The sequence below is a fragment of the Vigna umbellata genome, chromosome 5, assembly GCF_029865625.1.
Source record: "Vigna umbellata cultivar VRB3 chromosome 5, Vumbellata_1.0, whole genome shotgun sequence".
NCBI classification, from domain to species: domain Eukaryota; kingdom Viridiplantae; phylum Streptophyta; class Magnoliopsida; order Fabales; family Fabaceae; genus Vigna; species Vigna umbellata.
In genome coordinates, this window is record NC_142169.1 from 34,392,606 (window position 1) to 34,415,011 (window position 22,406).

The window sequence follows — 22,406 nt, forward strand, 5'->3', positions numbered from 1 at the left end:
CTATATTTTTACTCTCATGTTTATATTAAGTCTTGAAATATTTTTTTTCATCCATGAATCATTTTTCTACTTAATTATCTATATTACAGCTCATGAAAAAAAGGTAAAAGAGTTGTGATAGATGTATCTCACGTATACATCGAATTGACACTACTTATTTATATTTAATTTACAATTATATTAATTTAATCAAAACATTACACTGATTTAACTAAAATGTTATGGTGTTGAAAAAAAAAATTACGACACCATATCTCTCCATCATAATCAGAAAATAATTGATTTTTCATTATCTCAAGGTTGATGATGATTATAAAGATTTTAGAAGGTCTTATGTAATGCTTGGATTTGTTACAATTTACACATTGGTTCATATATGAAATTAAAAAATAATTATAATAATTTTTAACTTGTAAAAGTGCAGAATAGATATATCCACATGGAGGTGTATGTTTATCATTCCTTAAAGAAAAATAGTGATTGCTCAGTTCTATAACTCATCCGGATGACAATAAATATTTCCTATTAATTAATAGCATTTAAAAACAAATATTAAATCATTTATATATTTAATACAAAAATAATTTGGTAACAATATATATGTTTTTCGTTAAAGTTGCATGTTCTTTATATATTTTTTGTTTTAAAACCAGAGACGAATTTTGTACATACGACTTTGATTTTTACTTTTTCAAACATTTTATCTAAAATGTATTTTCAGTTCTTAAAATACAATCATATTTTGATTTTATCTCTTAAAGAACTTTTGCTTAGTTTTTTTGTATCTAAAATAAATTTTCATTTAACTCGGTTGGTTGTTTTTCGTCCTTGTATTACGATTTAATTTTCTTTATCTGTCTTTTTTATTTAGTTCTGAATATTATATGAAGTAATTACAATATCCACTTTAATTTATTTTAATGAGTACAACTCGTTTAATGATAGTCAACACATATGAACAAGCCTCAATAGTTAACTTTTAAGAAATGTTGTTTGGCAAATTCTTATTTTTCATCCATTGCATTCTTATGCTTATAAAGCTGTCAATTAAAAAAAAAAGGAAAGAAAGAAAGTGAAGCCTAATGCGAATTTGTGAATCATTTACATTGAAATGACATAGGATATGATCTGGCTTACCGTTTCCAGATACTAAGCTCAATTTTCATAAATGGAGGAGAAACCTCGGTTTGTTTCAAAAAATGAGCATTACCGCTACAACAGATAACCCATCATCTAACTTAAAATCAGAGTACCTCCCATTACACGAGGTTACATCGCTTCCAAGAAGCTTTACATTAATTAGTACAAGCGTGGTTAGCTGATCTACAACGCAAATCCGCTACGGCTGAAACTAGGATAAGAAAACTGGTGCTATTTAAATACGCAGAATTCCCCGAAGTGCAAAAGGTTTACCTTCCCCGAACACTAGCAGGGGATTGACCACATCTCTCACTGCCAATATCGTCATCTACTTCACTGCTATCTAAACAAATTCCATTCTGGTTCACGCTCAGTTCAGAACTAGCATTACTGCTTGTGGCATGTGGAGAGCCTGAAACACTGATTGTTCGGCCATGATGAGATCCAGACCTCACGCTATACAAAGAAGATGCAGGAATATTTGTCATCAATGGCCGTAAATTGCCTGGAATGGTTCTCCTTATATCCTATTCAACAGATAAAACAATTAAAATCATTTGCTGTCCGGTGAAGGCACTAAATAAGAAAATTGAATTACAGCACGCATCAAGAACAGATGATTAGCAATCATAAAAAATTATTTATATGCACGTATGGCATGGTAAGTTATTTTCATCAGGAAAGACAATAAATAGGATGCAGAGAGGATGTTCACCATATGCCTAATCGCCATATCCAACGACTTCTTTGAAAGTGTTCTTCCAAAACCTGAGCTATCTGGAGATGAGGTTGACTTGCCGGACAGATTACTACGCGGAGAGTTTTTGTCATCAATCATTGGCGGTGCTAGTTTTCGCATATTTATTACCCTCTCAACCATTTTGTTGCCCATTACAACGGGACTGACATTGTCATTTACTTTGGAGCGCCCACGACTAACTGCCGGCATAGAGTTTCCACTGATATGAACACCACCATTGGAAGTCCGTCCTCTTGAAGGAGAGCATGACTGTCGCCTGGGTCTTCCACTAGAAGAAGGCTCAACAGATGAAGACCGAGAAGTTGGTGCGCCAGGTCTGCCCCTAGTTGCTGACAGAGGCCTATCAGGTAATGTTGTTCTCAAATTAGGTGGGGCATCAAGTGAAAAGCCTGGCATGTCAGACGGCTTCCATGGTCTTGATCTCACTGTTGGTGAACTGCCACGGGATGGTACTGCTGGCTGCCTTGAGTTCACAGGAACTGGCTTTCTTGTTGTCAGAGGAGTTGGCTGCCTTGACGTCACAGTACTTGGCTTGGGGCTCAAAGAAGCTTTAACTGAAGAAGCAGATATGATGGGTTCATTTGATGGTAATGAGGGTCGCCGGGTTGGGGTAGATGCTCTTGATGTGGACCTGGATGGAGGTAAAGTGGGTCTGCTAGTAGGCGTAGAAGATCTTGCAGCAGATCTTGACATGGGCGTAGAGGATCTTGAAGGAATTGTGGATTTAGCGGCTGGGACTGGAGTCTTAGCGGCAGAACTCAAAGGCTTTGAGGTAGAAACTGCAGGCTTGGTTGTGGAAACTGTGTTCTTGGATGCAGCTGCCATGGACCTAGTTGAAGGTAAGGTGGACCGTGTAGGTGTTGAAGGTCTTGATGATTTTGAAGATGCAGTTAGTGTAGGGCGCCCAGAAGGAGTTCCAGGTCGTGATCCCGGACCCCCTGATGATGAAGGCCTCCTGGTTCCCCCACTTGAAGAGCTCAACCCAGGAGAAGAAGCAGGTTGTTTAGATACAAAATTAGTCCTCCCAGCAGGCTCTGACTGATGATTTGCTAACTATAACCACAAGGAAGGAATAAAAATATATTGAAATCCTGACACTAACAACAGCCAAGCCAATTCTCACTGAGAGAGAGATCAGTGACAACAACAATCAAAGAGTGTTATCATTTTTATCATCATATAAAGTTTAATAAAAATAATGGACAATTTACCTGAATCTAAAAGTCTTGATACATATTCAACGCAATGTGAATCTTAGAAGTTAGACCCACTTGAAGAGTAATAATAAAGACATTATATTTCAACAGACCCCAACCAAAGCATGTTGTGGAAAATATGTAAACAATGTAATATGACGAAAAACTATTTTCATATAGGCCAAGGGCGTTATTTTTACGAGAGGCAGAAAATGATAACAAATCATATCTAGTAAGTCATCACTAACCCAAAATATTGATCACGTGTTAAGCATATCAACTACTTTTGCTGAAAGTCCAGACCACATTCATCATGTATACAGCATAATAATAATGATAAAATTTCTGAGACCAAAAATTACAAGGAAAAAGTAGCACTCCATTTTCAAACCAGACATAAAAAGACATTCACCCACTATGAATAAAATAAATCACATAATCTGAAAGCTTCACTGAAATGCTTACCCTGGATTTTAATGCTACAGGACGTGTGGTTGGAGTACCAAGCTGACTCATAACAGTCTTCCGACTTTCCATTTCCAAAGAAGGGAAAAGAGGAGTACCAGGAGGAGTGAGAAGCCTGAAACAAATTAAACATACTAAGCATCAATTTTAATAACACTATAATATGTTCTCATATATAAGCAAAAGAAGTTATCTTCCCACAAATTGAGGAAATCAGTTAATGCATTAAATTTTACTAATCTCTTAATATTTTTCTTTCTAAAATGGTGGTATCGTAAAACAAAAAATACTTATTATGGTAGCATAACCAAAAGTCAAAAAATTAATTATAGTTAAGATACTTTAGGATAAATATCACTAAATGAAATACTAGTTAAAATTTACCTGTATTTGAGAACAAGAAAATTGTGACTTTTTTTCTTATAAATGAGAACAGAGGTAGTAATAATTTATTTGGCTTTACTTTGCATTTTGAGTCACAGTTAGAACAAAGTCCTCAATAAGCAGTACTGAATAGATGGGGGGAAATTAAAGAGGTAAAATGAATCAAACTTCTTCCATAAATAAAATCAACTTTTAGGTCATGTTAGATATATTATATCTTTTATCTTTTAGTTAGCTTGTTATTATTTCTCATTTGTATTTTGGGCTTAGCCGATATTTCTTCTATTATAAATAGAGAACCCTATGTGTGTATTTTACACAAGATTAATCCAAATATAGTTTTTCACTATATTCAACATGGTATCAGAGCAGGTTCTCTGATCTTCTTCTGGGGTCTCTGCTGTCTGCCGGCGGCCGGCCGCTATGGCCGCCGGCAGCCCCTAAAATTTCAGTGGGCAGTCCATTCTCTTCTTCTTAAATCTATGCCACAGTCAGCACCAGTGCAGCCAGTCGCCTCTGCCGTCGACCATTGCCAGCCATTGTCCGCCGCCAACCTCTGTCCGCGGCCGGCCACCGTCGCCGCCGCTGCCGTCGCCGTGCCACCGCCGACCACCGTCACAGTTTCGACGGGTGACCTGCAGATCTGGACCGTCTCTTCGAGCGATGGCCAACCACGCCGGTTTTGAGAGCCACTTCTCAATCACGCACCGCCACGCAGAGCTTCTTTCCGGCCAGTCCGCCATCGCCGCCGCCGTCGAACGTCGTTTGCTCCGGTGAAGTCAAGGGTTAGGTCCCGTCCTCCGAAGCCTCCGCACCAGCTGTCACGCGCCGCTTCTTCTCGGCCAGTCTCGGCCGCGTGTTCTGCACGCGCCGCCTTCCCGGTGTCAGAGTTTCACCGCGTCCCTGCAGATCGTCTCGCCGGAGCTTCTTGAATGTGTTTTGGTTCCTGTTTCTCCGTTTTGTTGGCTTGGGCTCATACCTAGGGTTTTCTCCTTCACGTTTTTGGAACCCTTAAGTCCCTTTTCTTCTCTAAGTTTAAAATGGCTTCTTCTACTGGGAATCTGTTTCACTGCTAAGGATGTTGATTCTAGCAGTGGGTGCTACGGAGAAAGATTTGGCTAGAGATGAAAAGTCTAGGTTTGAGAATGTGATCTTGAGCAAGATCGACTCAAAATTTGATGTCCAGGCCCCATCAGTCAGTGATGGCAATTTAGTCCCTACAGTTTTATAGCAGTCAACCGCCGCTGCAGTCACTACCGCCTCAGACAGACCAACTGCGTCAGTTCTTCTTGGGCTAGAGTTTAGCCCGATCTTCTTGTGATACACTGCTAAGTATCACGACTTGGGAGTTGTCCAACAAAGAATTTTGGACCTCCAACATATCTTTGGATCTTTGATGCCTTTGTTCCAGCATTGTAGCTTAATATTTTGTTTTGTTTTAGTGGTCCAACAACTGTGATATTCCACATTTCCGCCCTTCACACTAAGGGGGAGTACGTTTCCAAGACACTGCAAGTCACATATATATAGGTGTAGTCCCTGCAGTTTTGTAGATTTCAGCTACTACTGTTGATCCCGTCACCCAACCATCATTGATGAGGATTTAGTGTAGTCCCTGCAGTTTTGTAGCTCTTAGCTTTCAGCTACCACTGTTGATCCCGTCACTCATCCATCATTGATTGGGAATCAGTCCTTGCAGTTTGTCATTGTCCACCACTGCTCTCCTTCATCCACTTTTGAAGTTGAAGTTTCACAAGCTACTGTTAGTCCATATATATTTGCCTCACACTCAACATTGAGTTCATCTATTCCAAGCTTAGTTCATACAATTTGTATGCTCCAACTTGAGGGAGAGTGTTAGATATATTATATCTTTTATCTTTTAGTTAGCTTGTTATTATTTCTCATTTGTATTTTGGGCTTAGCCCATATTTCTTCTATTATAAATAGAGAACCCTATGTGTATTTTACACAAGGAAGATTAATCCAAATATAGTTTTTCACTATATTCAACAGGTCACAACTAGTGGAAATATTAGATGAGGGAGCTTACAAAAAATTTACAGGTGTGCAAGTAATTTCAACTTAGGAGAGATATTTTACTCTTTTATCTCATTAATTCCTTATAGTTCATCCACATTGACTCTTAAAAATCGAACATGCTATTTGGTTACATAAATAGCAATTGAACTAAAAGATAAATAAATTATCATTATCAGTAAACACAGAAGCAATAGAATTTAAAATATTATATATATATATATATATATATATATATATATATATATATATATATATATATATATATATATTAATTTCAAAATGTTGTAAGGGATTCTTGCACCTTTTGTATATGGGTGTCTATTTAGGTCAGATTTATATTAGGAGTTCTACATCCTAATACAATCCATTAGTAGCAACTGTCATTGATTACATTTTACAAACTGTTTTTGTGAAACTTCTTCAAACAACCATTATATATTAAGGCAAACGTACTAGAAGTAAAACTAAATGAAATGTTATTATAAGAAAAAAATAATTACATTCAACTGAAATATTGAAATTATCCAAATATATTTTGCATCATGATCTTCTCTTTTATTTGATAATATCAAGGTAAAAAAATACTACATCATTAGTTCATGCACCCAGGTCTTGAGGATTTTGTTTATGCATTGAAGCAAACCATACTATGTTTCTTACATTCTCTTTTTGTCTTTTACTGAGGACATAGGAGAACAAGCTCAGCCCCATGGTACCAAATTTGTTTAGAGAAGTTTCTATCATCAGAGGCTACAATCAAATATATTAGAGAATTGAGTCCCACACTAGAAGTATGTTTCACCTAAGCTAAGTTTATTATCAATAGCTATCCATATCTCTCACAGATGCAATCAAGCAACTTGGAACTTAGGTGATGAGGAAATCAGAATTTCACAGATTGCCTAGGATTCTAGTGTGGGGTAAGGTGTTGACCTCTGTAACCACAAAAGCTAGCTCTCATGGTGTAGTTCTCTGAAAGTTTTCATCAAATACTAGTTGCGGTGTTGTTTAAATCAAAAGGTGTTGTTTAAATTAAAAAGGAAAACCACAGAGAGTCAAGGACCATTACAAGAAAAGGGGCATATATTTCATACTTATATCAAATATGGTACAAAAAAATGTGTACTATTAACCAACAACGAGCAGGAAATGCTATAGAAACACAATGAGTGAGGAGTTATAAAGATGTTAAGAACTCGTGAAACCTCAAACCTTTCTTGTGCATGAGCTAGTGTGATTAGGGTCGTGCCTATTAATGGTGCCCTCTAGAAGGTCACCATATTGGGATGTCGTATAGTCATACAACAAAAACTCATTATTGCACAAAAATACACATGGAATCAAAATGCTACTAGAAGGGTACAACTTACCAGTCATAGTCATTCTTATCATTCTCCGAATTGAGAAAATCATCAACCCCAGTCTTTCTCACAGGAGCCGGTGTAGACGAAGAAATGTTAAATATGGGATTTGAGCTGGCATTCAACCCTGCAACCATGAAACATGCAACATAACAAGCAGAAATCTAAAACAACAAAATCATTTTCTAGTTCTTCATCCACTTAGACCAACAGACACAAGTTCACATACTCGTCTCAGTTCACTAAAACATTGCAAATAACAAATCCTCTAAAACCTCAAAACCAAAAACACTTAAAGAAACTTGTGAGCATACCGAGAGGTGCATCGAACTCCTCAGAGCCATTAAGAAGAAGATCACTCCGTTCCTTCTCCCGTTTCTTCATCTCCAGAAACAATGCTAGCTCCTCCTCCTTATCCTTCATCACTGAAGTTCTAAAACCCCCAAATTGCTGCTCCCTCCGCTTCAGCGCAGAGTGCATTTGCGACTCCTGAGTTCTGAAACTCCGATTCATCCCCACAATCCAAACTACTGGAACCCTAAATTTCCAACAGAAAAACCTAACAGAGTTTCTCACTCACCTAACAGACAAACACAGACAACCACGATTTCCTACCCAGAGAACTCTAAAAAAGCCACAAAGAAAGAAAGTGACTGAATCTCTCACAAAGTTCAAATCTCGGCAAGAAAAACAAATCGCTCGTCTCTAGAACTAAACGACATTGTCATAAAGAGATAAAAAAAAAAAAGAACCGCCCTCTAGAAAACGCCAACGTCGCGTGGAGAAGGTAGGAGCATGAAGCGCGTGGGAGAGAGAGACCGGAAAACGGGGGAAGGTTGAGTTTGACGGTGGAGAGACAGTGGCTGTGAGTGGTAATATGAGTAACTGTTGAGATGCAAAATTGGGAATATATTGTAGATAGGACACAGTAAAGATGTTGGTTCCTATTGGTTTGATGCCACGTTTCATGGTTCAGTGGATAATCACTAAAATGCCCCTCTCTTAGGACTTCTATTTTGAATTTTAGCAACGGTGACTTTGGTCAGAAGCCATGCACTGTCCCCAATTTGAATATTTTAATGAGTTCATATTTATTGCTTAAATTAATCATATCACAAAAGAAAAATATACATTATTATTATTATTTATTTTTTAAATGGAAAACGTATCGGAAACAGTGGTCTCTTTTTGGTATACTCCAATTATATTAAATTTTCCTAATTTTTCTAGCATTAATATATTTTTCAGATTTTCCTGTTTCAAACATTTTTTTTTCCTTTTGTGCAACATAGCAGCACAAATGAACGGCAATGTCCCATCAAAATAGTCAATTAGATTATTTTTTTAACTTATAAAAGTAAATATAGTTCCATGTGTACTAATTTTTCAGTATGTCTGGAGTGAAACATCCAAAAGCTGTTATTATTTTCATTCTAAAATAGAACCTAGTACAAAACTAAGTCATTTTTGTGCACACATATGTCTTCAACTTTAATATTTTAATAGTTTGATAATTATATTTTGAACTAATAAATTCTATCATAAAAATATTATTTACTTTAATGAACAATGTCACGTGAAATTTTACTTTGTTTAGTATAGTGACATATATAAGAAAAGTTTAACATTAGCTTAAGGCTTCTGTTAAAAATACACTCCAGGTAACTATAACAAATCAAAGTTTAAATTTAATTAGTTTTTGTTGTTATAATTTTCTCATTTAGAAAAACTTAACTTTGATCTAATTCTTAATTTTTTATATGTTTTTTAAACTTTTATTTGCTTAAGTCATTATTTTGATAATATCTTGAGTACACATCTTGATATTAAATTAGTCAAAATAAATGAAATAAAACTTATGCAAATCAATTTTTTTTTCAAATAGAAAAATTGAAATAAAGAGAAAAAAACTAAAATCATCAATAAGAAAGTAGTCAAATTAATACTATAAAAAATATTTTAATAAAGGAATACTTTTTGGTTAGGTTGCAAACTTAACTCGTCAAATGGGAGATAGAGATTTTTGAAAGTATAGGAAAATGAATGAAGAATAAGAGATGTTTTTTAATTTCAAAAGGTAGAGAGAATGAAACTTATGAGATTGTTATAATGTTGTCTACTTTGCTAAGCTTAAACATTCTTTTTGTTTTGTACTCAAAAATTAATATTTTCAGTTCAATTTTGAAGCAAAACTTTGACTTCTAAATGCAACAAATCAAATTACTATTTTTCACCTCATTGTTTTAATAATAAATATTAAACAGTTCATTTATAATATATATTTTGAAATAACCATTTTCACCTATATATTAAAATAATAAAAATATATTGTAATGATAGATATATATTATAAGTAAACTGTCAAAACGGATAACCCGGCCCGACCCAACCCGACCCACCACGGGTTGGTCACTTAGTGAGCCAACCCAACTCGGCTCATTTATTAGCGAGCCGAAAAAATTCGAACCCGACTCGACCCACCACAGGTTGGTGGGTTAAACGGGTTGGCTCATTGACTCACTTAATTAAGTTTTTTTTCACTCTCCCTTATAACATGTTACTTTGATCCATGAAATTGAAACAGTAATAATATGATCAATTAATATAAAAGAAAATGAAACATCTATTATAAATCCATAGGATTATGCTCTCTTGAAGCATCTTCTTATTTATCTCCATCTAATAATATAAAAAATAGTGTTAACTAATAATATTGAAACATAAAGTAATAAATAATTAAAGACATATTACTAAGTAAAAGTTATACATTTTGAATAATTAATTTAATTTTAATAAAAAAATAGAATTTAAATAATTAATTTGATTAATTTGATTTAATTAAAAAAAGTAGGTGGATTGGTGAGCCAACCTGACCCACCACGGGTTCAACCCATGTGAGTCGGGTTCTTAGTGAGCCGCGTCAAAATTGGCTCGCATAAAAAATTTGACATTTTTTTTCAACCCAACCCGGCTCAAACCCGTGGTGAGCCGAGTTGGCTCACGGGTTTCAACCCATTTTGACGGCTCTAAGTTGTTATCTACTGTGAAAATTTACTGAAGAGGGTATTTTGTTTTCTACCGTTGTATAAAATAATAAGTTAAAAAATTATCATTACTAAAACTATATAGATAAACAACAAATTTTTTATAAATTATTTAATGAACTAAAATAATTTATGTATTTTCTTTTCAATACCTGATAAAACATTATAATTTATATTAGAGTAAATAATTGATTTAATACAATAAATGTTTATATATTTCATTTTTAATATAATAAAACAAAAATTTTAATTTTAATTTTAATTCAACAAATTTATATTATTAATCTTAACTACTTAATATATACAGTTATCTTGAAAATTTTATCCACGTTGAATGAATTATTATAAACAGTGAATTAATAAAAAAGTTTTTTTTTTCATATTCAGTAAAACAAATACAACACATTAAATTTACCTTTGTATAATTTTAACATTATCTTTTCAAACTAATTTTGTTGGGATAAATGTTAATATATATATATATATATATATATATATATATATATATATATATATATATATATAAAATTACACCTATATATTAAATTAGTTATCAGTATAATAATAACATAATAATAGTTTTAGATAAAATAGAAAATATAAGTTAATTCATAGTTAATTAAGTTTTAAGTTTTTTATAAATTTATATATTTTCAGTTGAGTTTCTATTTATTTTACTTTATTGAATATTCAACATTATTATAATTTTCAACTAAATCCTATCATTTATTTTTATGGTAGTTGAGTGATATAAATGAATTTTTGTCTTCTCATTTACTTACTTGTATGTGTTAAAAGTGATAAGATTTTATGATTGATATAAAATGATAATGTCTATAAACATGTTATCTAATACATTTTTAATTAAAATAATAAAATTAATTAAAAATTTATTTATATTACATACAAAATCTTATAATTTTTAATTGGAAAGACAAATAAGTAATAAGTAAGATGTCGAAATAAAATAATTATTATATTACTTAATTAATAGAAAATTTATTTGAAGACTGGATTACAAAATATTAAATAAAAAATTGATTAAAATATAAAATTTATCAAAATTAAAAATATAATTACACATTAAATTCAATTTCCTTTGATAACAATAAAATTTTACTATCTCATTCAATTATAAAGAATTATATTCTTGTAAGAACAAATTATGAATCACAGTTCTAATCACACCCAAGCGTATGTTGTTGTGGTTTGTGGTTTGATGTTGACGCCTTCCTCTGTGTGTACTGGCGTAATTCTTTAGATCTCTAAACAAACAAAAATTGGAAAACCTGTTTGAAAGAAAGAACCCTCTGTTTATTAAGAATGCCCTGGCATCAATGAATATCCATTAATACGACCTCGTTTCACCCCAAAACCTCTGAACCAAAAGCGAAGAAGAAATGGCGAGTAGCAGCACTAACATGCCGAAGGAAAGTGTGGTCGAGGATTGCGGAAGGCGTCGAACCTCTTGCGGCTATTGCAGATCCTCTCGTCACAACAGCATCTCTCATGGTCCCTTCTCTTTCTCTCTCTCTTTAATTAGATTCTTTTGTGAATTGTCCTTTTTTAGCATGAACAGTGTTTTCGGTTCTTTGTTGGATTCGGTGCGATTCTCGTTTTCTCCGTCAATTTGACGAAGTTGCTGGTTTGGTTGGTAGAAACTAATAATCTTCTGCGGAAAGTGATAGCTTTTTTAATTTAAAAACATAAACTCATCCTTCTAATTAGCTTTGCATAGTTAGTTAATCACTTAATCCTGCTATGATTATGTGAGCTTAGAAAATTGCTTTCATTTTTTGTTCAAAGGTCCAGTGTTTTTCAATTTTTGTGTACTTCAATAATCTTATACAACTGAGTCATGGACTCGAACAGTTAATTTGATTGTTCTGAGTAGATTATAAAAACTTGTATTGTTGATAGACATGTTTTAACTGTGAATTAACATTATGTTATGGCATACGAATTATAAACGGATGAGGGTACAAATGATCTGTATTCAGACATACACTTCTGCTAAACTTGGCGAGACCACCGAGTTGTTAATGCCTATGACGGGTTGTGGGTGTTTAATTTCCTTTTGGAAAATGCATTTCCAATTTTATTGATAGATGAGAGTAGATATCGTGTTTTTATTATTTTTTTGCCTTCTCCAGACTTGTTACACTAATGTGATTAATCAGTTGTCTAATTAGTTATGTTTTCCCCCTCTTATCATAGGGATGTGGGCACAGAGCCTTACAGTGGATGACTACCAAGGTCAGTACAGTTTGTTCTTTGCTCATGCTTGACACTCTACTCAATTCTAGATTGGTCATTTTTTTTTTTTGCATTATGTAATGTCTAGTTTCCAACTACTAGTAAGATAATTCTTGAGGCTTAGATTAACAGGTCTGCATTTTGGTTCATGGAGTATAGCTACGTGACATGCTTTGGAACCATATATTCTTTGTTGCAAATCAAAATTGATGCTTTTGTGTTGAATATTTTCCTCTTTGAAGTGTTCATGTGCGAGTTTAAAGAAGTTTTAAAAAAAGGCCTCCAAAGTAAGCTTTTTAAAAAAATGATTATTTGTCCTAAAAAATTTTGTTTCTAATGATCGTGACTGCTTTCTAATTGAAATCATGATATTTGCTTCATGGTTTAATTTTCTCCTTCTTTCTTGACCTTCACATTACATTGTGTTCCAAACTTCTGTTTTCAAAGAGATGTATAGCTTTTATCTCTTAGCTGTTGGTTAATAGAACTTGGATTTGAATGAATTTGTGGGTATTTTGTTCAGACTATTTAAATTTCACTTTATTTTCTTTTGCTAGATCTGCTTAATCGGGGCTGGAGAAGGTCTGGATCTTTTCTTTACAAACCAGAGATGGAAAGGACATGCTGCCCTTCTTATACAATTCGCTTGAAAGCAAGTGACTATGTTCCCTCTAAGGAACAGCTTCGTGTATCTAGACGAATGCAAAGGTATGCATGTTTGATCTGATTTTCTTGATGATTTGAGCCACATTTTTTTTAAAATCGAAAATGTTGAAATTAAAAAGTGTTATTTTTGTTAACTATTTTTTAAGTTTAGACGTTTTTTAAGCATCTCTATAGACATTATATGAGAAACAATTATTACATTATTTTACAAAAGAAAAACTTTTTTTCTGACTTCATTCTATTTTCTTTTGGGATTGGGAATAGGTGGTTGGAGTTTTGAAGTGCTTCAATATATATTAGCTTAAGAAGTTGCTTCTCCTTTCTTTCCTTCATTTATTTGTGTGGGAGTTATCAAGTAGGTAGGATACATTGGAATTGTATTTTTCTAGCACAGGAAATTCATTTTATTTGACATTTGTGACCCATAAACATGCACATATTCTTTGTCCATCCATAAACTGTATTTTTCATCAGCAATTCTATCTGCCTAGGTTTTTAGATGGAGCCTTGGATGTAAAAAGAGTTGAGGTTATGGAGGACCCAAATACTTCAACCAAATCAGAAAACCACTCCAGACCTATGTCAGAAGAATCCCTAGCTGCTGGCAATGATGACAAGGATGAAGTTGAAAAATCTCTGCACTATTTATCAAACAAAATTGATAGTGTAATACACATCTTCATCGAGAAGGGGGAGTTTCCTTCTGGTATTCAATTACCAAAAGCTTCAGTAAACATAGTCTCACAGGGAAAAAGAAAGTCCCTAGCCAATGGATCTGAAGATCTCTTATACAGTAGCAATATAGCCTTCCAAATTGCAGCATCTATTAAACGAGCACAATCATGTGACAAGGTTGGCAATGATTCCAACCCATCAATAGTTTGTGAAAAGGAGAATGAATTGTCTCCTAAAATTATTGCAGAAAAGCTAGTGGCGTCTTTAGATCCAACAGTGAATGGTCTTTCGATCAGGGCTTGCAATGGACATATTAATTTTTATGCTTCTAGTAAGCACTTTTCCCTGACCGGAGGTGGTAAAATTGCTTCCATTTCAAAAAAGTCTAGAATGGAGCATGATGTTGGAGGAAATGGTTTGATTGGTTCTCAAAATTGTCAAGTAAAAAGGCGAAAGCTCGAGATCCGTTTAAACAGATCCAGTTTTGATCCAGAAGAATTTGCTTTGTACAGAAGATATCAGCTCAAAGTACATAATGATAAACCACAAAATGTCACAGAGAACGCATATCGCATGTTTTTGGTTGATTCTCCATTATTACAAGTTTTTCCTAATGGTGATAGCACGATTCCTCCTTGTGGTTTTGGCTCTTTCCATCAACAATATCTAATAGATGGCCAGTTAGTGGCAGTTGGTGTTATAGATATCCTTCCTAAATGTTTGTCAAGTAAATATTTGTTCTGGGATCCAGATTTTGCCTTTCTATCACTGGGAAAGTACTCAGCGTTTCAAGAAATAGGTTGGGTGAAAGAAAACCAGGTTAATTGTCCTAGTTTACAATACTATTATCTTGGCTACTATATTCACTCTTGCAGCAAGATGAGATACAAAGCTGCATATCGCCCTTCAGAACTTCTATGCCCTCTTCGCTATCAGTAAGTTATTCCATTTCAGTGAGCTAATAAAACCACTTCTTCACCATGCTTACACTTTATTCTAGAATTTATAGAGCATTTAGTTTGTCCAAAACCCTTGGGTTTGCTATCAATTATATCCATTCTCCTCCTCTTTGACTACAAATCTTGGTGTAATCGCTTGAGGAATAAACAATGTAAAATGATAGTTGTATCTTTGTATTCTTCGGGTATATGTACACAGATCATACTATGTTTTCCCGTGAACTTTGATCACTTTTTCTCTGCTCCCTTGTCCCTATACATATTATACAAGTCTGACAGCAATGCACGACCTCCAGGTGGGTTCCATTTGATGTTGCAAGGCCTCTGCTTGATAGAAGACCTTATGTTGTATTATCAGATGCTTCCATTTCACAAAAAGGAGAGTCGTCCCTACCTCAAGTCACTGATGACATAATGGGAAGGGAGTTTGATGACGGTGGCCAAGAAGATGCAAATGATGTTCCAATGCTTGAAGATGAAGAAACAGTTGACTCCGAATCAGAATGCTCTGATGATGAACCTGACCTAGAAACTACTTCATATGATGAGCCAGAAATTGGTGATGTCAGCAAGGTTTTGCTGGGGATAAAGGGATCGCATGTGAAATACAAGGTATGCTTAATGGTTGTTGAATAAAAACCTCTATTACTTCCTGCACTTTAAGCACCTGATTGTTCTTAAAGAGCATATAACATTTTCCATTTTAACATGTTTGACTTGGCCATAATGGAAGTGCTTGATTAACGAATTTATCTCACTAATTTATAGCATTTTTTCAGACGCTATTTGAAATGGCGTTTGAAGATATGATAGAAGTTAAAAAGGAAGGAAATGGTGAAAATAACAATCTTCTTTCATCATTTTGGGTACAAATATTTGAAAAAAGAAAGTGAAAACATAACATTCCTGTAATTATTTGTAAAACATGAAATGAAAACAAATAATGCATTGTCAAACAGAACAGGATTACATGGGATACTATTCATTGATTTGGCAGACCTTTATGTTTAACAACAGGTAATTGCTGTATGATTTGTCCCTTTTCAGTCTGACTTTACTTTTGTCTACTTTTTTTCTTTGCATATACTGCCGTTTTTATTTCTGAAGGATCTACGGATTGCCTTGGATCCTGAGCAGCGAAGTTACTTGGAGTCACAATTGCGGAGATACAGGAAGGTTGTGGGTACAGTGCTATCTGAGCGAATGGTCTATTCTCTTGGATAATATAAATCTCAGTACTTGAATTTAATAAGAAGCTACTGCCAATCTCCTAGGGAAGGAAGGAAACCACTGCAAATATAATTCACGCGTTCTTCTCTGGGATAGTCTAATGATAATGGCAATAGCAATTGTGTGAGCCCTGAAGTTTTTGGTTAATGGATTGTTTCATTTTATATCTTGCTTAATCAAATTTCTCTTGTGTTTGCATAAATGGAGTTCAATGGTATTTACTTTCCGGTGCATTAGGTAAGGCTTTTTTTTTTCATGTATACTTAGTATATAACAAAAAAGAAGAAAAAATAATTCTTTTATAAGTAAATGTTAATTTTTGTATAAATTCTTGTGTAAAAGTTAATCTCGTTAATCTGTGCACAATCTAAATTTAGTTTATGAGAAAAATATATTCTTATGAGTACGTAGTAATGAGGAAGGAATGTCTTGCTGTGTTGGTATATTATGAAAGCATAGGCATAGGATTCATCCATGATCGTTAGATGATTAATTTATTCAATTAGTGATAGCAGTGGATTTAAGTTGAAATTTTTTTATTTAGGATGCTTTATTTGTTCTTTTAGTGGCTATATCATTAGAGAGAGTTAGTCAATGATCCAAAATGGGATATCGGAATTCCGTTTCTGGAACCACTTGTTTTTCTTTTTCCCCTGTTAGCTGGCAGGATCTGTGGGGGTTACTATCAATAACAATTCATTTTACTCCTTCTCTTATTTTATTTATTTATCTTTCTCTATCATTTCTTCATTCCATATTACACGTATTCTATATTTTTTTTCTCTATTTTATCCTTTCCACCTGCACGGGTAATATCCATGCTCCAAAAAGATAACATAGCGAGTCTAGTGGTGTATATTTTTTGTTTTTGAAATAAAATTAAATTATACTCAGTTTGAAAAATACTATATATTAAAAATTTTGTTAAATGATGAATTTTGTTTCGGGTATGGAACTGAGAATCATAACCGATACTTCTTCAGTTCTCTTATATCTTTTATTTCGTTATTAAGTTAATTTTAATTTTAAATTTGTAATAAATGTAATCTTTTATTTTTTTCATTTTTTTTATATATTTATAAGTTTTGATATGGATTTTTAATCAGGCTTAATCATGATCTAAAAAGATTCATAAATATGTTGAATTTGTAATATTAATACTTAATAATAAAATAATTGATTGACTTAAAAGATCTTTCAGCGTTTTTAGAAATGTTCATCTGGTCAACAAGAGATAGATAGGTCATATGATCCAAATTTAAAAAGACTTTCAAATTGTAATTAAACATTTTAAATCCTACTCTACTGGATTCATATGCAAATATTGGAACTTGTCAAACCAGTTATAATTATGTTAAGAAAATATGAGCTATGGATCATTAAAACAAGTACTTATTAACAAATTTATCCTTCTGTTAAAATCATTTTAACATTTAAATCAATTAAAAAACAAACTCGTTCTTAATTTATAAATTAAAAGTTTTCAAATTTGGTGTAAATATTTTTTTTCTTCAGCATCGACGAAGAAGTTGACTCTATATAATACACTATAGAAAAATGTGAGGTAATTTATATGAAATAATGTCTAAATAAACTGAATTTAATTTATAAAGAAGTTTATTTTATTTATTTATTTTCTTTTAAAAAACGTTTATGAATAAAATTGTGGAAAGATACATGAGATGAAACATCAGGGTCAATGGATGTTTAAGTAACAGTGACTTTTGCTTCATCTTGCATTCGTGGTGATGTGTTGTTGCTTGAGAAAACATTTTAAACTTTGTTACTCTAATCATTGATTTAAAACTTCTCATCACGTATGATTTAATGTAAATTGAAGTCCATGATGTTTGATTTAATGTAAATACCAGGTGACATTTCATTAACAACTTTATTTTTAAATATGATATATCTTTTAAAATATTAATAAATGTCAGTATTATTATTGTATTAAAATTTTCATAATACATTAAGCTTGTAATTTTTTTTCACTTCTTGATTATTAAGCATATTGACCCACCTGAAAAAGATTAGTCTTATGAGATTATTAAAGATATATTTGTATCTTGTTATACCATACATAGATAATTATATACAATATATATATATATATATATATATATATATATATATATATATATATATATATATATATATATATATATATATATATATATATATATATATATGCACAATAAATATGTTACATAAATATGAAGATCTTTCAAGTAAGCCAATTTGGGCCAATAATAGAGAAGTTTAGCTGTCTTTCAAGAACTTACAACAACATCGGTGTATCATGAGTCAAATTTTCAGGTTATGCAAGAAATATATATTATAAATTGTATAATCTAAAATATTTTTCTATGGAAATGTATTTCGAATTTTTTGAATATACAATTTATGATACATTTTTTTAAATCTAAAAATATATTTAAAATTGCATAATTTCGAAATACGTTATAAATTATACCATTTGAGAGTAATTTAGAATATGGATTATGCAATCCAAAATATTTTCAATCTATGGACAATTTGGATTTTCCTCACACCTATAGAGGTACAGGAAGAAACCAAGGAGGTGCTAAAAGAATTTTACCAAATAACATCTTAATGTCAGCTCAAATTAACATGAAATTCTAATTTCAATTTTTGAAAACCATACACAAGTAACTTAAATACATTCAAGTTTTCTCCTTTCAGTATATCGCACACAACCACTCATGCACTAAGACTAAGACACATCCGTTTAGGTCATTATACATTCAAACATATTCTACTTGGCATCAGAATTGATGAAAATCTGATTCAAGAAGAAACTAGAGTGAGTTCAGCCAACAAAGTTTTAGTTATACATTTTTGAAGCAGTCTTTTATTTCAGAACATTCAATTTAGTGAGAGTCATAATCAGGGCACTTGAAAGACTTTCTTCATCCAAATATGTGCTACAAATTAAAAAAACAGGATACATTAGAAGTTTGAATCAGTTTTTTTATTTTAAAATAAAGCACTAAACCAAGAATTAGATGTACTTAAATAATGTTATTGACAACAGAATTTGACAATGTGTTGTTTTTGTGAAATTTCCCCCATAAATCTAAACTCATTGAACAACACAGGGTTGAGGAATGTACAATTGTGAATGGTAGGATGACTAAGCATCATCTGCATCACTTCCACCAACATGTGCCTCATGACTGATCCAATAATTGCTTCCATCCGGACCTGACACTTTGTACCTGCTCAATAATAGACCTTATCTAAACCACTACATTTCTATTATATTATTATCAATGTTTTCTCACTACATTTCTACTAACCGTTCAAGCACGGATTTTCCTTCCTTGTACTTCTGGTTTTTTTCATAGGCAGTTTCCTGAAAAGCATCATTTGAGTAACTAAGAACTACATAGACACAGGCAAAATACCATCATGTTTGAAGCAGTGCTTCATAATCTTACATATTGCCAACCCACAATCGATCCACAACCCACACAGAAAATGTCAGCCACGGTATGTAACCCTGTGATCATCTGTCTGTCCTCCATTTCTCCAATAGAAACATTCACACTGACAAAGAATAAAAGTTTAAACTGTACCCGAGAAAAGAACCGACTGCAATATTATAATTTGACAGCTTTAAAGGTTCAAGAGCCAAGTAGTCATGAATAACTTAACTGTTATGGTTGCCAGTTTTCTTACACATGCTACACACAATCACTGAAACAGTTCACAAAACTGATAGCCGTAACGCAATGTTTTTGTCACGCATTTGTGATTCACACACAATTTTATAATTTCCAATATGATTAACGTGTACTAAACGCATACGAGAATTTACCAGTGGTAAGATGCGCAAAGTAAGGATAACTTACACCTTATTGAAGAGATAAGCTTTCCCATGTCTGCAGTGGAATGTCTGAATATAACAAAGGAAAAAATGATAGTCAGATAATGTGTTCTTATGAAAAAAAACTAAATTCAGAATTGGGGTCCAAGCAATAAAATCACATAAAAAATGAAAATATTAAGTTTTGGAGAAACTAAACTCTAGCAGCATTTGAAAGGTAATGTACTTCATATGACAATCTATTAGGTGCCCAGATAAGTGGCCCTTGTGAACCGATAGAAGCAAACTTATATCTGATATTACTTATAAATGCAGGTAACAAATTGCAACAATTGAAGATGCATCTATGCTAATGCAACCAAAGTCTGCCTAAACATAACTAAATACACTAGAGGTAACAAGTTGCAACATTTAAAGATGTGAAAGCCGATTGAGGTCTCCCTCCATTCTAGTCAGTAAACAGGAACCTTGAGTGGACACCAACCTACACTTGATTAATTAAAATGCTACACAAGTTACTAAACGCCATCAGCTTTCTCTAACCAAAATATAGTGCAAATTCTAATGGAGAGAAGAGAAATGTTACAAGTAGGAACACTCTTTGAAAAGGGGAAAGGATGTCTAAAACTCTATCACATTTATTTGCAACAAAATTTCAAAGAAATCGGATTCCAAATGGCTTTCTACAGTTTCCCTGTGAAATAGCCATGTCTCATCTCAGGAGAAGGTAAAATATCTTAAGGACATACATCATTTCACCGTATAAAGAAATCCAGAAATTTATCTGCTTTCTTCTGCACCATTTTCATAAAAAAAAAAATATCAGAAAAACACAGCAAGTATCAATGTATTATAGTTCAGAATTAGATAAGGGACAAATACCACACCTCTCTAGTCACTTCGGTCCATTTACTAAAACGATTGACAAACAAACATATAATAATCGAGATCCCCATGGCTTCAGGGGGGCATTAGTTGCTAAGTAAACAGTCTAAAACCAACAAAAGCATGACATGAGAAGTAATAACCATTTCAAAGGTTGTTACAGGCTAAGCGCCTTAACCAAACAATTGGGTAAAGAGGAACAAAATCTACATCTCCTTTAACAAAGAGTAACAAAATCCTTATCTCCACCCGAACACGTAACTACAGCTGTAAGTATGATTAGTTTTATCTCATAAGCAGTTAAGGGTAAATGAATACAATTTTATACAATTATCGAATTGTGTTTGCAACTAATGGTTATGCATGTTTTAGAAATGGCTATGGCTTATCAGAATCACGAAGTTATTGAAATGTCTGGTGCTAGTTAACTTGAGGGGTGGATTATTCTTTAACAAACCAACTCTGGTTAAGTCAAACATCAAATTTGGTAAAGCAATAGTCAATCAAGGAAACAGAAAAGCATTACACAGCATGACGATCCATTCGAATTTTCAACAGATGAATGAAGAAGAAGGGGATTGAAAATGTTATACCCAGAAAAGATATAGAGGAGAGAAAAGAGGAGAACGGATAAAGATGGAACCTTTGAGTAGATGTCATCGTAAAGAGCAAGATGGGTATGACAGTGTTTGCAGCTATAGATCTTCCCTTCCAGATTCACCACAAACAATCTCCCCATTAGTCTGCACAGTAAAGACAATTGGGATAAAGGAGAAAAAGGAACAAGAACAAGAGGAGAAGAATTGTTGAAGATTATTTACCTGTGTTGTGACAATTGCTACAATGTGTTTTTTAATATTTGTATTTTCATATTTTTGTGAAAGGCGATAAGGCATAGGACACTGGTAAGGTTGTTCATTTGTTGGTTGTTATATTTTATTTATTTTGTTCAATCGTTTATGATGCATGTAAGGAACATACCTAGCTACTTTACACACCTTACTTGCAGTTAAATAATACAAAGGGTGACGATCCTTTAAAAACATTATTTATTATTATTATTATTATTATTATTATTTGATTGATCTATCTTAATGGTTTATAATTATTATTATTAATTATTAAGTAATTTTAGATCCATCACACAACACGTAAATAATTTAAAATATTATAAAAAAAATGTTATTAAAGTATAATTATCCTAATATAAAATGATTCATTCACTTGTCATCATTATCAATCATAAACATAATAAATTTGGAAGTTAATAGAGGTTAGGTCATTCTACTCTAGATTTTAGAAAATTAAATTGTATATTTAAAAAATTCTTAATTAAAACTTTCTTAATGAAATGTGAATTAATATACTTGTATCTATAGGATTTAGTATATCATTAAAATATTAACTAACATAATACTTATATCGCACATTAACTTCTCAATAGTGTATATCTCCAATTAGATATACATGGTTTATCAGAGTAATACTATTT

General features: G+C 32.8%; 3 protein-coding genes across 4 annotated transcripts; 1 reads left to right on the forward strand and 2 right to left on the reverse strand.

Annotated features, from left to right (window-relative positions):
* Positions 1–1,064: 1,064 nt before the first annotated feature.
* On the reverse strand, positions 1,065–8,361 carry LOC124840937 (flocculation FLO11-like protein). The gene is made up of 5 exons (XM_047317080.2): positions 7,664–8,361; positions 7,359–7,476; positions 3,562–3,676; positions 1,856–2,953; positions 1,065–1,667 (listed from the first exon to the last, which is right to left on the reverse strand). The coding sequence occupies exons 1-5, from the start codon at positions 7,860–7,862 to the stop codon at positions 1,410–1,412; spliced, it is 1,788 nt and encodes a 595-aa protein (XP_047173036.1). The 5' UTR covers positions 7,863–8,361; the 3' UTR covers positions 1,065–1,409.
* Positions 8,362–11,588: 3,227 nt separating this feature from the next.
* Positions 11,589–16,412, forward strand: LOC124840932 (arginine-tRNA protein transferase 1). Its single transcript, XM_047317075.2, has 6 exons — positions 11,589–11,905; positions 12,611–12,649; positions 13,207–13,357; positions 13,807–14,925; positions 15,246–15,561; positions 16,057–16,412. Exons 1-6 carry the CDS (start codon positions 11,794–11,796, stop codon positions 16,171–16,173), a joined length of 1,854 nt encoding a protein of 617 aa, XP_047173031.1. The 5' UTR covers positions 11,589–11,793; the 3' UTR covers positions 16,174–16,412.
* Positions 16,413–18,793: 2,381 nt separating this feature from the next.
* Positions 18,794–21,884, reverse strand: LOC124840947 (Yippee family putative zinc-binding protein). 2 transcript variants are annotated; one of them, XM_088116607.1, is made up of 6 exons: positions 21,558–21,729; positions 20,055–20,098; positions 19,641–19,749; positions 19,500–19,555; positions 19,314–19,418; positions 18,794–19,124 (listed from the first exon to the last, which is right to left on the reverse strand). In XM_088116607.1, exons 1-5 carry the CDS (start codon positions 21,651–21,653, stop codon positions 19,334–19,336), a joined length of 390 nt encoding a protein of 129 aa, XP_087972733.1. In that variant the 5' UTR covers positions 21,654–21,729; the 3' UTR covers positions 18,794–19,124; positions 19,314–19,333. The 2 variants fall into 2 exon arrangements, with proteins under 2 accessions (XP_087972733.1, XP_087972732.1); XM_088116606.1 differs by lacking the exon at positions 18,794–19,124 and adding an exon at positions 21,736–21,884 and having other exon boundaries at positions 19,148–19,418; positions 21,558–21,657.
* Positions 21,885–22,406: the final 522 nt, after the last annotated feature.